The 15,529-nt window shown below is 49.0% G+C and overlaps 2 protein-coding genes across 2 annotated transcripts in view; one reads left to right on the plus strand and one right to left on the minus strand.

Moving 5' to 3' along the window:
* NLRP2 (NLR family pyrin domain containing 2) overlaps positions 1-1,807 on the plus strand; it is a 67,227-nt gene extending 65,420 nt beyond the window's left edge. Inside the window, exon 13 of the mRNA XM_029924391.1 lies at positions 1,440-1,807. Within this exon, the coding sequence (XP_029780251.1) occupies positions 1,440-1,575 (136 nt within the window). The 3' untranslated portion in view covers positions 1,576-1,807. The remainder of the gene's footprint in view (positions 1-1,439) is intronic.
* Positions 1,808-2,707: 900 nt separating this feature from the next.
* GP6 (glycoprotein VI platelet) overlaps positions 2,708-15,529 on the minus strand; it is a 20,732-nt gene continuing 7,910 nt past the window's right edge. Inside the window, exons 4-8 of the mRNA XM_029924691.1 lie at positions 14,778-15,062; positions 12,120-12,173; positions 9,225-9,284; positions 4,375-4,425; positions 2,708-3,850 (exon numbers count right to left, since the gene is read on the minus strand). Coding sequence (XP_029780551.1) covers positions 3,615-3,850; positions 4,375-4,425; positions 9,225-9,284; positions 12,120-12,173; positions 14,778-15,062 — 686 coding nt within the window. The 3' untranslated portion in view covers positions 2,708-3,614. The remainder of the gene's footprint in view (positions 3,851-4,374; positions 4,426-9,224; positions 9,285-12,119; positions 12,174-14,777; positions 15,063-15,529) is intronic.

Below are 15,529 nucleotides of genomic sequence, written 5' to 3' on the forward strand. Positions count from 1 at the left end.
CACCATGACCGTCACCCCCTCCCTCCGCCTTCAGTCCACGGTTCGTTTTCAGTATTCAGTAGTCTCTCACAGTTTGAGCCCCTCGCTCTCCCCCCCTCTTTCCCCCTCCCCCTCCCCCTGGTCTCCTGTTGGGTCTGGCCTGTTAGACCCGTGAGCGCAAACGTGTGGTGTCCGCCCTTCTCTCCTTTGGGCTGGACTCGTTTTCTTTTGCTTGGGGACCGGGAGGCTCCATCATCATGCCCCACTCTTAGAGCAACGCCACTGTGTGCGCCTGTGTGGGTCACACCCTGTGACCAGACACAGCTCAACTGTGGGAACCGTTTCTGTCCTGAACTGCAACCAACCTCGTACACTCACAAGGAGACCCAGTTACATTTGGCCCTAGAGGGTCGTGTTGAAGGTATTTTGAAGCTTGGTGGCCCTTACTTTCACCAGTTATTTTGTGATTTTGATATCCAGAAACATTGTGAAGTCATCACCATCATTAAGCTCATTAACACGCCCATCACCTCATAGTTTTACCTTTTGTGTGTGTGTGTGTGAGTGTGGTGAGAACACCTAATATCTACTGTCCTAGCAAATGTCAAGTATATAACACAGTATTACTGTCCCCATGCTGCACACCAGCTCTCCGGAACATACAGCCGAAGCCGCGCTGTGTGATTGTATTGTGAATCTTACAGCAAAACGAAACCAAGGGTTCGTGGCTCCCTCCCTTAGGAGAGCATGCAACTCTTGATCTTGGGACGTGAGTTCAAGCCTCACATTGGGCATAGAGACTAAATTTTAAAAATTCATACATATGTGTACATACACGTTTCCTGTTGGTATTGTAGTCCTGCATGCACACACACGCACACGCGCACACACACACGCACACGCAAAACCAGGACTACAATGGCAGCTAATGTCTTCAGTCTCTTACTTTTATACATGTTTTTGCTTTAATTACCCCCTCACCTCCACCCCCTGCCCACACACATGAATGACTGTGTAACCACAAGGTGAATCCTACCAACGAGGCTGCAGTTGTCACAGGTCACAGAAAGGTAGTGACCAGCTAGCATCACCAAAGGGGACACAAGTCTGACTCACTTGGTTCAAGTGTGCATGTCTCCTCCTTGGTCCCCCAACCAGAAGTTGACAAAGGGAGCTGTGGAGTAGGGAGGTGTTAGAACTAAAGCACAGATGCATCCGTCAGTTCCATCTCTCCAAGAATAACATCAGAATTGCCCAGAATCATCCAGGCATCTTAAAACCCTTACCCTGTGGACCTGGCGTTATCTCTTGTTCCTCTCGAATCAATATAGAACCCAAGTTACAGAATAATCAACAAAGACCGCCTCTCTAAAGCATGGCACGTAGAGGCTCGTGGGCATTGGGAATGAATCTCCTTGAAGCAATAAGAACTCTTCTTCCCACCCCCACTGCACTTTCAGGTTGAGGATCGATGAATCTGACCCTCGAATCCAGAAGCTGCTGAAAGAAATCCAAGAAAGTGACTCACAACTGACCATTGAGAGTGATACGCAAGATCCAACCAATAACAGACCTTCTTCCCAGGACATTTTCTGAATCCCCCGGAGTTCCTCGTTCTCCAGTAAAGTCTGAGATTCTCAAGGTGTGCGGGGAGCTCCTCTGAGCCCTCTTAGTGATGTAGGTACTGGGCCAGATGGTTTTTTCAGCCTTGGGGGTGCCTTTGGCTTCCATAAAACATGCACAACTGACTGACTGACCTCCGTTATGGGCGGAATGTCTGTGTCTCGAGTCTATCAAGAAAAATAAAGGTGAAAGCATTCATGAAGGAGGTCATGTTTAATGCTGACTCTGACCAAACTTGGACACGAGGTACTTTATCTGGGGAGAACCTACCCCAGCAGAGAAAGGGGACAGAGACGTTTGGGATCCCACTGGTGCGTCACTTTGCCGGTCACTGCCCGGCTCTAGCATTTCCTGGCCTGCACAGATGGCTGCCTGTGGTCTTCCTGTCAGCCTGTTTCTCCTGCGAATCCTGGGATCTTGTGTAGCTTCTGAAGTACTTCAGGAAAGCACGTAACCTGATCACTTCATTGCTTTGGTAACTTTTTCATAATTTCCACCGTACTCACAGGAAACATCAGTTCACGGTGTGCACAGCCCTTCCCCATCTAGTCCTTATTTCACTGTGACCTACAGAATCCCAGAATTCCTTAAAGCCATAATGGTTAAGAAAGCTTTTTTTATTAAGCACTGATTTGTAAATTACTCCTGCAGTCATCCTACTTTGCCGTTTCTTCCCTGGGGTCCATCAGTTCTTCGTTCCCACCAGATACACCACGCCCCCAGATGTCCCCTTCAAGCCACCCCTGAGCATGCGTGTATGTCCTCTCCATGACGTCACTGCATGCAGTGTGGGCCCCTGGATCTTCCCACAGGCTTCCTTCAGTTTCCGTCTCAAGGCCTGTTACTCAGCTAGGTATGGGTTTTTCCTAGAGCATCTTCATTCCCAGGGTCTGGGGATCGGTGACTGCCTTTAGTAGGAGCAGGTGGACAGGGTGCCGGCATGATTCAGTTGGTTCAGTGTCTGCCTTCAGCTCAGGCCATGATCTCATGGTTCATGAGTTCAAGTCCCAGGTCAGGCTCTGTGCTGTCAGCTCAGAGCCAGGAGCCTGCTTCAGGTTCTGTGTCTCCCTCCCTCTCTGCCCTTCTCCTGCTTGCATCCTGTCTCTCTCAAAAATAAGCATTTTTTATTAAATGCTTGTTAAAAAAGAAAAAATTGAGAAACACTAGTTTTTAAAAGCTAGGAAGGGATCTCCGTGTTTTCTAGCCAAGGTTTTCTCCACATCTACACTATTGACACTTGGAGCCAGATAATCCTTTGTTATCTTAAGTATATCTCTCACCAAGAGTCCGTTCTGTTAGAGCGAGTGAGAGAGAGAAGGAGAGAGAGAAGCATCTCTGCCAGCGTTTCCCCTCCCCCCCCCAAAATATCTCCAGATGCTGTGCAAAAATGCCCTGAGGTTGAGACCCCCGGTAATCTAGCCTGTGTTCTGCACTGGCATTTGGGCCCAAGGAGAAGGGCAGTAGCCCAGGGTGGGGTGGTGGGGGGAAGACCAGAGTACTCACACGTGTGACCAAGTGTTTGTGGAGAGAAGTGAGGCCGATAGGCTTGGGAAATGAGTGCTAGTCTGGATTAGCCAGCTCGGCTGAGGTTAGAGTCAGGGACATGCAGAGAAAGCACAGGGGCCAACAGGGAAGTGGGGGAAGGCTAGAAGTGTGCAGAGGCTAGAACAGGGCAGCTGTGAGTGTTGGGGACATTGGAGGTCAACCCAGAACATGTATTAGAAAAGGCTGAATGAAAAGGTCAGTGTGATGGTCCAGCTAGATCCACAGTGTGCAAGATAGGAGCGAGGAGATGGTGGTATCCTCTAGAAAAGTCTAATCCCAAGTGAAGGGAGGCCTCAGAAAGCTGAATAGATACTGGCCCAACAGCTCCTTGATGGGACACCAAGAAGAGGCCCCTTAGGCCGCCGCCTCCACAGCCATGGCCCCTACCTTCCTGCTCTTACATTTCACACGCTCCACACACGGTCTTCACAATCCCTATCTCACAGATACAACCAAGCCTTGGGGTTCTAATTATGGCACCCATGGTTATGGCCATGTGGTCGACCCTTGTCCTGCTGACTGTGTGGCTTCCAGGTCTTCGGAAGGGGCGGCAGGGGCCGGCGGACGGCTCTGGCCAAGTGCAGCCGGGGTTTCCTTCGGCTGTGCCAGTCTTCTGCCAGAAAGCCCACCAGGAGGGTCAGGACCACAGCCCCGAGGCAGATCCGGACCAGATTGCCCTTGGTGTAGTGCTGCTGGGCAAGACCTGGAGGAATGAAGAGAAATTGGAGCCGGTAATAAAAGCCCGTCTTCAGGACCTACCTCAAGGGGCATCTTGGGCTTCTCACAGCTTTAACCCTCATCTGAGGTCCTATTACTGTCTGCTACCTAGAATGCCAGTCTCCTTCCTAGAGGGTCCCTCCCCTCCACTCCAAGGATCAGGGCTAGATACTAATTCTCTAAGGACCACTTCTTCCCATACCCTCCCGCCCCACACAGACACTACCCAGTTATTTGGCTAATTGAAGGAGACAAGATTGTCACAAGGGGTAGAGAAAGACATGGAATTTATCTTTCTCTGATCCTTTAGACCATCTCAACCTTCCCCCCTGATGTTATTGCTCAATTCTGAGTTCCAAATGCTGATATTTACCTGCTATTTAATATTTTACACACCGGGACCCAAGATCATTGTGTTAGTTGTAGCTTTCATACAGGGAAAGCAGTCAGCTTTAGGGAAGGAGACAGGAAGTGGGAATGGAGAGGGTCCAGGGAGGACCACTTACTCACCAGTTGGAGAGTCTGGCCCCTTTGGAATGACGGTGATATTCCTAGAAGGCTCTGGGCACCAAAAAGGGGACATATAAGGACAAAACCGTCTCCTGCCGCCGGCCTGCCCCTGTCCTGACACATGCGCTCGGGGCTTGGGAGGCAAAGCCTCACGACTGTGAGAAGACCGTGAACTACGGAGTCAGGTGGCCAGATCTGAGCCCCAGATGCGTCACGAATTAGATGTGGGGGCTCTCCCGAATGACTTAACATCTTGAGCCTCTTTTCCCATCTGTCCGATGAAACAATCATAATGCATCACAGGTCAATGTGGAAATTAAACCAGTAACAGTAACAGCACGAGGCACGGCGCTCGACACATAACAAGCACCCACACAGGCTAGCTCGTGTTCTCTCCTTCCACAAGGGTCCCCAGACTTTCCGGGTGTTCAGCCAGGTGCCGGCTTTGACAAACTGTGAGAATCGCCATAACAGGCAGTCCACAGGACAGAGGAAACTGTACAACCCGGTGTCGGAAAAGGTTTCCTGAGGGACTGAAGCCGTGAGGAAGCGGAAGAAAAGGCAGAGCAGTGGCTTGAATGCAGACTCAGGAGAGCTGCCAAGTAGCCAGGAGTGCATCACATGACTCGGAGTGGCTGACGTTTGCATGAGGAATGAGGACAAGACTGGAAGATTCTCCGGTGGCTGACCTAATGGTGTTGGGTCTAAAAGCATTGGACATCAAGCAGAAAAGCCCAAATCCTATCCTAAGGGTGACTGGGAATCCAGAAGGATGTCTTTTAATTTTTATTTAAATTCTAGTTTGCTAACATACAGTGCAGTATTGGTCTCAGGAGTAAAATTTAGTGATTCCTTACATACAGGTAACACCCGGTGCTCCTCCTAGAAAGTGTCCTCCTTGATGCCATCGCCCACTTAGCCCTTCCCTCCTCCTCCATCAACCCTCAGTTTGTTCTGTCATTAACGGTCTCCTACGGTTTGTTTCCCTCTCTCTGTTTTTCACTTCTCATCTGTTCATCTGTTTTGTTTGTTAAATTCCATATTTGAGTAAAATCACATATCTGTCTTCCTCTAATGTATTTCCCTTAGCATAATATACTGTAACCCGATCCACATCGTTGGAAATGGCAACATGCTGTTCTTTTTGATGGCTGAGTAATATTCCATTGTGTGGATGTATGTGTGTGTATCTATATACACACAACATCTTCTTTATCCACTCATCAGTTGATGGACATTTGGGCTCTTTCCATATTTTGGTTGGTTGATGCTGCTGCTATCAACATTGAAGTGCATGTGCCCCTTTGAATCAGCACTCCTGTATCCTTTGGATAAATAAATTGCTGATCATAGGGTAATTCTATTTTTAACTTTTGGAGGAACCTCCACACTGTTTTCCAGGGCGGCTACACCAGTTTGCATTCCCACCAACAGTGTAGGAGGGTGCCCGTCTCTCCACACCCTCGCCAGCATCTACAGTCTCTTGATTTGTTCATTTTAGCCACTCTGCCTGGTGTGAGGTGGTATCTCAGTGTGGCTTTGATGTGTCTGTTAGCCATCTGAATGTCTTCTCTGGAAAAGTATTTATCTCTTCTGATTATTTCTTCACTGGATTATTTGTGTTTTGGGTGTTAGTTTGATAAGTTCTTTATAGATTGTGGATACTAACCTTTTTCTGCTGCTTCACTCTTGCCAAAAGCTTTCTGCACATTGATTTTATATCCTGCAACTTAGCTGAATTCATGTGTTCTAGCAATTTTCTGACGGAGTCTTCTGGGTTTTCTCTGTAGAATACCATGTTATCTGAGAATAGTGAAAGTTCGACTTCTTCCTTGCTGGATTGGAGGCCTCTTACTTCTTTTTGTTGTCTGATTGCTGAGGCTGACACCTTCAGTACTGTGTCGTAACGTGAGACCGGACGTCCCCGTCTTGTTCCTGCCCACAGAGGGAAAGCTCTCCTTTTTCCCCCTTGACGATGATGTTAGCGGTGGGTCTTTCATGTATGGCTTTTATGATGTTCAAGTGTGTTGCATCGATCTCTGCTCTGTTGAGGGTTTTATCAAGAATGGATGCTGTGTTTTGTCAAATGCTTTCTCTGCATCTGTTGAGAGGATCGTGTGGTTCTTATCCTTTCTTTCATTAACGTAGTGTATCGTGGTGATTGCTTTGTTATACTGAACCACCCCTGCAGCCCAGAAATAAATCCCACGTGAACACGGTGAATAATACTTTTGATGTACTGGTGGATTCGATGTGCTAGTATCTTGTTAAGAATTTTTGCAACCATGTTCATCAGGGATTTTGGCTTGTAATTCTCCTTTTATAGTGGGGTCTTTGGTTTCAGAATTAAAGTGATGCTGGCCACCTGGGTGGCTGAGTCAGCGCTAGAGCGTCCGGCTTCAGCTCAGGTCATGATCTCACAGTTTGTGGGTCAGAGCCCCCCAGTTCAGTAGCTGTGCGGACAGCTCAGAGCCTGGAGCCTGCTTCAGATTCTGTGTCTCCCTCTGCCCCTCACCCGCTCATGCTGTCTCTCTCATAAATAAAAATTTTAAAAAGAAAGGTAATGCTCTCCTTGTAGAAGTAGTTTGGAAGTTTTCCTTCCATTTCTATTTTTTTAATAGTTTGAGAAGAATGAGTATAAGCTCTTCTTTAATGTCTGGTAGAATTCCCCTGGGAGGCCATGTGGCCCCGGACTTTTGTTTGTTGGGAAATTTTTTATTGCCAATTCCATTTCTTTGCTAATTATGGGTCTGTTCAAATTTTGTTTCTTTCTGTTTCAGTTCTGATCGTTTGTATGTTTCTAGGAATTTGTCCATTTTTTTCCAGACTTCCCAGTTTGTTGGCATATAGTTTTTCATAATATTCTCTTGTAATTGTTTGTATCTCTATGGTGTTGGTTGTGATCTCTCCTGTTTCATTCATGATTTTATTTATTTGGGTCCTTTCTCTTTTCTTTCTGATAAGTCTGGCTAAGGGCTTATCAATTTTATTAATTCTTTCAAAGAATAAGCTTTTAGTTTCATTGATCTGTTTTTCTATATTATTTATGCTCTAATTTTTATTATTTCCTCTCTTCTGCTGGCTTTAGGCCTTATTTGCTGTTGCTTTTCTAGCTCCGTTAGGTGTAAGGTTAGGTTGTGTATTTAAGACTTTTCTTGCTTCTCGAGAAAGACCTCTATTGCAGTCCATTTCCTTCTACTTTGCTGCCTCCCAAAGGTTTGGGGCTGTTGTGTTTTCATTTTCACTTGCTTTCGTGTACTTTTTTTATTTCCTCCTTAATTTTCTGCTTAGATGATCTGTCCATTGCTGCAAGTGGGGTGTTGAAGTCCCCTCCTATTAATGTATTATTATCAATTATTTCTTTATGGTTTTTGTTAATCAGTTTATATATTTAGGTCCTATCAAGTTGGGGCATAAATATTTACAGTTGTTAGATCTTCTTGTTGGATAGACCCCTTAATTATGATGTAATGCCTGTCTTCGTCTCTTACTACAGACTATGGTTTAAAATCTACTTGTTAGATAGAAGTATGGCTCCTCCAGCTGTCTTCTGATGACCGTTAGCATGATGCATGGTTCTCCATCCCCATCACTTTCAATCTGCACGTGTCTTTAGGTCTAAAATGAGTCTCTGTAAGTAGCATATAGATGGGTCTTGTGTTCTTATCCATTCTGATATCCCATGTCGTTTGATTGGAGCATTTAGTCCATTGACATTTAAAGTGAGTGCTGAAAGCTACGAATCTAGCACCGTTATGGTTTCTGCGGATTTCATATTTGCGGTGAGGTTCTCTGGCCCTTTGGATTCTCTGCACTTTTAGGTCACACATCACCGCGCCCCCCCGCCCCCTGCCACTCAGATATTTCTTGCAGGGCTGGCTTACTGGTCACAAACTCCTTCCTTTTTGTTTGTCTGGGAAACACTTTGTCTCTCCTATTGTGAATGACAGCCTCGCTGGATAGAGCGTCTTGGCTGCAGATTTTTCATGTGCATTCAGCACATTGACTCTATACTGCCACTCCGCTCTGGCCTGCCAAGTTTCTGTGAACAGATCTGCAAACCTGATCTGTCTTCCTTTGTAGGGTGGGGCCTTTTTCCTGCTTGCTGCTTTCATGATTCTTTCCCTTTCTGTGTATTCTGTGAATTTGGTTATGATGCCTTGGTGATGGCTGCTTTTGTTGCATTTAATGGGAGTTCTCTGTGCTTCTTGGATTTCGATGCCTGTGTCCTTCCCCAGATTGGGGAAGTTTTCAGCTACAATTTCCTCAAATAAACCTTCTGCTCATTTTCCCTTCTCTTTATCTTCGGGAACCCAGGAGGATTTTGAAAAGAGGATGGTGAAGAATCTCACCAGGGTCTTAGAAGGAACTCACCGGCCTCAGGAGTCTAGCAGGGAGCTAGAGTTGGGTGGACCCAGCAGAGAGATCTAACCCGTCCGCAGGGGATCTGCCAAGGTTTTCTGTCTTGCGGGAAGTGGAGACTTTTTCCAGGAAAAGCGAGGGGAGAGAGAGCCACGGCACAAGGGAAGCGTGTTGGCCAGGCTGCAGTAGCCAGAGGAAGCCCTGAGCGATAGGAAAGGAGGCCGCACACGCGCATCACGGCGAAGTCAGAAGAGCAGCGTGGAGGAACGAGCGGCGGTCTCACACCACAGCCTGGGCCCTGCCATCTTTGAAACGGTCACATCATCCAGAATGCTCCTCTGTCCCCATCCTTGATCCTCAAACCAAGGCTTTTCCTTGGGAAAGCCAGGTGATTTCCTGAAGGGACTAAAAGCCTACAACCCTGATGATGAGCGGGAAGCCACTTCCCATCCTCTCTCCCACCGGGCTCTGAGCGCCTGGTGACTCACCCGTTGTGGAGCCTTTGTTGGTAAGTGAGACGTTCAGCTTCCTGGAGACTTCCGGGAATTCTAAGCAGGAGGAGAATAAGACAGTGGATCATGTCCGTCTTCCCAGTGAGGCCCCGCGCTCCCTGCCCCTTCCCAGGTACTGGGCTCCGCACACTGTGCAGAGACTGAGGAGACACAAACGCAGAGGGCTGTGCGGCGTGTTGTCTTCACTCAGTGGCTAAATAACAAATAGAGCCCCTCATCCACTGATCGACATTACGTTATCTCCTCTTTTTGGCTATTATGAGTAATGTTGCTATGAACATTTATGTACAAATCTTTTTTATTAATAGTTTATTGTCAAGTTGGTTTCCATGTAACACCCAGTGCTCTTCCCCACAAGTGCCCCCCACCATGCCCATCACCCCACAAGCTGTTTCCTCTTCCCTTTTCAGCCCTTAGTTTGTTCTCAGTATCCAAGAGTCTCTCATGATTTGCTTCCCTCCCTCTCCCCAACTTTCCCCCCCTGCCCCTCCCTATGGTCCCTTGTTAGGTTTCTCCTGTTAGACCTATGAGTGCAAACATGGTATCTGTCCTTCTCCGCCTGACTTGTTTCGCTTAGCATGACACCCTCGAGGTCCATCCACTTTGCTACGAATGGCTAGGTTTTTGTGTGAACACACATCTTTCATTTTTAAATGTTGGAGGGGGTTCCACTGACCAGCGGAGTGGCGGGGTCTGTGGGAGTTCTGTGCTGTGGTGGATGATTCTTCCAGAGGGACCGCCGACCTGTTGCCACAGCAGCTGCAGCGGTTTTGTCCCCACCAGGCAGGGCTGAGAGTTCGTTTCTCCACATCCTCACCAGCACTTGTTGCTGTACGTTATTATTATTTTTTTATTATTATTATTATCACCATTCTAGAAGGTGTGATGAATTTCATGGCATGTGACTTCTAACTCAGCTAAAATCATAAGCAGCGAGCCCGTGCATCTGTGCAGGCTCACCAGCTGTCACCAGCCTCGGAGCCCAAGACACTCCCCGCCCTACTGAGGCCATTTTCTTAATCAGGGACATCCCCAATTACATGCGCGCCAAAATATTTCCTAAAACCCCTCGACGTCTAAATATACTGCTCCAACGGAGGGTGGGGAAAGTCTCTGAGGTCCCCTTTCTCTGGTGGAATCAGCTCATCAAAGCCCAGGGCATGCTCACCTCTCTGTGGTATAAAAGGACCTTGGATGTTATTGGCTCGCTGTTATTTCTCTTCCTGTGAGTTCATAATAAATTCTTGTTTGAGTGTAAATTAAACATGGGGTGGTGTGTGTATGTCACGGACTCCTCAGCCATAAAAAGGAGCACACTACTGATGCTCATGACAGCTTGGCTGGACCTCAAGGGCATTGTGCCGAGTGAGAAAGGCAGTCTGAAAACACTCCACGCTATGCGAACCTTTCCATTTATGCGTAACATTCTCAAAGTGACAATATAAGGAGAAGGACACACTAGGACCTGCCGGGTGGAGGAGGAGAGAGGGCGCGGTAGCCTGAGGGGTGACTTTGCGGGCGGAGTAGCTGAGTGACTGGAGCGCAGTGTGGGCTGCGGGGATCCACACATGTGATCCGCGGCCACAGAACTGAATACGGATACCGTGTCAGTGCCCGGCTCCTGGGCTCTGTGCCGTGCTGTAACTGTACAAGACGCAACCCCTGGCGGAAATGCAGGCAAAGGGTAGGGATCTTTCTTTATTGTCTGTGCACCTGCTGGTGGACCTACATCTCAAAATTAGAAGTTTTAAAATTCCAGTGAGAGATACATGCGCGTGCACACACACGCACACGTGTGCACACACACGCACACACAGTGTGCCTCATTTGGCATGACAGCCCCTATATGGCTCTCAACCACACACGTCAGCACTTTCTTCTCCAACTGGCTCTTTGCAAGGCGCCTCTGTTGTCTGGGACTTGGGTCTGCCCCCGACACTCAGGGAGTGCTCGAGATGCCACAGCCTGAGGCACGAGCTCTTGAGGCACAGGCTGGAGTCCCACACCCTGAATCCACCGCGGTGCCCGTGAAGACGGGGCAGCACCGTGGCTCGCACAGACGTTAGTGCGGTGGTTCGTTCTCAAAGTGGCACCCCAGATGAGCATCAGTACCACCTGGAAAAGTGTTAGAAATGGACGCAATTGGACCCCACCCCAGACCTTCTGTGTCAGGAACGCACGGGGTCCAGAAACCGAGGTCACCTCCAGCTGATTCTCGGGCCCCTTAATCTGGCCGATGGAATCCGAGACTCAAAAATAGAGCCCAGGAGGGGCGCCTGGATGGCTCAGTTGGTTAAGCGTCCGACTTGGGCTCAGGTCGTGATTTCAGTTTGTGAGTTTGAGCCCCACATCAGGCTCTGTGCTGACAGTTCAGAGCCTGGAGCCTGCTTCAGATTCTGTGTCTCCCTCTCTCTCTACCTTTTCCCCATATTCATTCATTCATTTCTCTCTCTCTCTCTCTCTCTCTCTCTCTGTCTCAAAAAAACAAATTATATATATATATATATATATATATATACACACACACACAAATAATACACACACACACACACACATATATATATATAGTGTCCAGGAATCTACGATTTTATAAGCCACTCAGATTATCCTTCCCCACATTAGACATTGGGAACCATCCCCGTAAGGCTAGGTAGAAGTGAGGACGTAGGGTGGCATAGTAATGTTTATCTAACGTTGTTACCCGTATTATTGTATGCACCTTCTTTATAGGCAGAAAGAAGCAATGTTTTAAATATATCAAATGTGTGACTTAATTTGAGACAAGTGAATTAAGAAAGGTAGATAAAGGGGAGAAAGACAAGCAGTCCTGGGTCTGCACCCCAGACGGCAGGATGAACCTCCAGAACTTACCTGTCACAGAGGCAGGCGGTTCCGTGGGTAGCCAGCCGGGCGTCCCAGAGGTCCCTGGGAAATCAGAAAGAGAGGCTTCTGTGCTGTGTCAGCTGTGGGTCCCGAGCAAATAATAAAGCATTTCTGTGCCCCAGTTTCCTCACAGGAAATGCATGTGAGGAAGCCACCATCGCTGGCCTGCGGCGGGTGTTAAACGGCCCAGCTGCCACCGCGTGGGGCTAATCAACCGCGACAGCCCTGTCGCTGCCTCCCTGCCCTTGGAACCTCTGCTCTGTCCCTTTTTCTGGGTTTCTGTGACCTGCACCTTACTTGGTCCCTGGGAGCAAAACTGGGGCTTGTGTCCTGGAAGAGCAGATAAAGAGGCGGAAGCCGTGGATGTGGGGGGGCTGGTGGGGGGTGGAGGGAGGCGACACATGGCGGGAGAAGGGCTGCTGGCCGTGTAACGAGACTCCGCCCCTGCCCACCCCGCACCCGGCTGGGGGCAGCCAACCCGACGGCCTCCTTCCGCCCCAGGGCGTTGGCTCCCACAGTCCCAGCCCGTCTCCCTGCTCCTGCGGCTGCCGCCTCCTCTGCCCCGGAATGCGGATCAGACCTTGGTTATTCGGAGAAAGAAACCTTCCCACACGGCCTCCCGCCGGCTTCCGGCAACACCGTGTACCGCCCCCCAGCGCCCACCCAGCCCCAGCTGCGCGCCTGCCGGATCCGGCTTGATTCCTGATTGGGGTGGGTGGGGGTGGGTGGGGGTGGGGGTGTATGCACGTGTGTGAGAGGGAAAGACACCACACACAGAGAGAGTCCCCACCAAAGCACCGGCCACAGCCTAGGCATTTTTGAAATACATGCAATTAAAAAAGCAGTAAGTGAACAGGGACCCAAAAAAAGAAAAATCTAGAGAGGCAGGAGGACTAGTGGGTTCCTGGGGCTGGAGTGGGGAGGCCTGCATATGGCCTCGAGGGATGCTACAGGGTGGCAGAAATATCCTACAAGTGGATTGTCTGTTGTGACCACACAACTGTCAACTTACTAAACTGCACAGAATTGTACACTTAGAACAGGTGACTCTTGGGGCGCCCAGGTGGCTCAGTCGGTTGAGTGTTCGGCTTGGGCTCAGCTTATGATCTCGCGGTTCGTGGTTCAGGCCCCACATCAGGCTGTTCTGACAGCTAGCTCAGAGCCTGGAGCCTGTCTTCAGATTCTGTGTCTCGCTTTCTCTCTCTGACTCTCCCCTGCTCACGCTGTATGTGTGTGTTTCTCAAATAAATAAAACATTAAAAAAAAAAACAGGTGACTATTTGCTAAGCACCTACTGTGTGCCAGGAGCTATTAGTGGTGGTTGGGGGAGGGGGAGGGGAACAACAGAAAAGAAAACAGAATGCTTTTTTTTATAAATGGGTGCTGGGCATTAAGGAGGGCACTTTTTGGGATGAGCCCTGGGTGTCGTATGTAAGAGGTGAATCACTGGGTTCTACTCTTGAAGCCAAGACTACACTGTGTGTTAACTAACTTGAATTTAAATAAATAAATACATAGATAAACTTTAGTTCAGTTGCCTCAGTACTCAGGAAGGCACATAACCATAAGAGTGGTGAGCATGGAATGTCAACAATCATTTTTAAATTACGTCAGTTGATGTAAAGGACTTAGCAGCAGAGCTTTGCTGTAAAGAGACCTTGCACTTAGACTATTACAAATAATAAAGACTGGGGGCGCCTGGGTGGCTCAGTCGGTGAGCCTCCGGCTTCGGCTCAGGTCAGATCTCACGTTCGTGGGTTCGAGCCCCACGTCAGGCTCTGTGCTCACAGCTAGCTCAGAGCCTGGAGCCTGCTTCCGGTTCTGTGTCTCCTTCTCTCTCTGCCCTCTCCCTCTCATGCTCTGTCTCTCTCTGTATCAAAAATAAATAAAATATTTTAAAAAAAAAACAAATAAGAAAGACTGAATGTATGATGTCGAGGTGCAAAGATTATGCTGATTATCCAGGTGGGCCCAGTGCAATCACAGTGTCCTTAAAAGTGGAAGTAGGAGGTGGAGGGGGACAGAGGAATCTGAGACAGAGACTGAAGATGCCACACAGCCACTTTTCACACTAAAGGAAGGGACCACGGGAGCCAAAAGATGCCGGTGTCTCTAGCAGCTGGAAAAGGCAGGGGACAGATTCCGCCCTGGGGCCTCCAGAAGGATCACAGCCCAGCTGACAGCTTTGTTTTGTCCCTGTGACACCCATTTGGGACCTGATCTCCAGAAGTATAGGGAATAATACAGTTAGTTATGGGAGTGTCTGGGGGCTCAGTCGGTTGAGGGTCTGCCTCTTGATTTTGGTCATGCTCACAGTTCATGAGTCTGAGCTCCTTGTTAGGCACTGCGCTGACGGTGTGGAGCCTGCTTGGGATAGTCATATTCTCTCTCTCTCTCTCTCTCTCTCTCTCTCTCTCTCTCTCTCTCTCTCTCAGAATAAATAAATACACGTTAAAAATAAATACATTTGTGCTATTTTAAGGCAGTGGATTAGTGGTGATTTGTTAAAAGTACTATAGGAAACTGATACACCCTCCAAAGCCTCAGGCTTCTCCTGGTCTCCACCTTCCTTTGCACCTGCTGGTCCCTCCCCCATCAGACTGTGCAAGGGCTGCGGAAGAAAGGTCGGGTCTGCACCTCCCTCACCTGTGACCACAAGCTCCAGGGGGTCGCTGGGGGCCGACCACAGGTACGGGTGTTGGCTGGAAAAGCTGTAGCACCGGTAGGTCCCACTGTGGGCAGCAGTCACTGCGATGATGGGGAAATCGGCCTGGTACCACCTCTCGGGTCTCTTGTAGGGCCCGGTGTCCCCCTCCTTGTAGAGAGCAAATTGGTCAAAACTGTATTGGCTCCGACACTGTAGAGTGACATCCCCTCCTGGAGACACGGCTGGGCCAGGCTGGGCTGAGAGCGAGGGCTTGGCGTAAACTCCTGGGGAGAACAAGAGAGCCCTGGTATTAAAGATGGTGGCCAGTGTGTCAGCCAGAGGGGCGGGAAGCCCCTCCACCTCCGGAGCTGGGGAGCTTTCCAAGTATATCCATCCTGGAGAATGCACCCACCCTGCTACCAGCTCACAAAAACTCTAAGGGAGTGTGACCAGGGTCACATCAGAGTGCCCAGGCTCAAATCCTGGCTGTCACCTAGGGGCTCGGTGATCCTGGAGATGAATCTCCCCCTATACCTGTGCCTCAGTGTTCTTTACTGTAAAATGGGAATGACTGGATGAAGCATTATATATTAACCATTTAGCAGAATGCCTAATGGATAGTCAGCTCCCAAACTAAGATGGCTCATCTTGCACTGCAAACAAGTACTGCAGCATACACCGCGTGTCGTGTGCCTGTACTACAGCACGCACCCCGTGCCGTGCGCCTGTACTACAGCACACACCCCGCGTC

Source organism: Suricata suricatta, chromosome 16 (genome assembly GCF_006229205.1).
Source record: "Suricata suricatta isolate VVHF042 chromosome 16, meerkat_22Aug2017_6uvM2_HiC, whole genome shotgun sequence".
NCBI classification, from domain to species: domain Eukaryota; kingdom Metazoa; phylum Chordata; class Mammalia; order Carnivora; family Herpestidae; genus Suricata; species Suricata suricatta.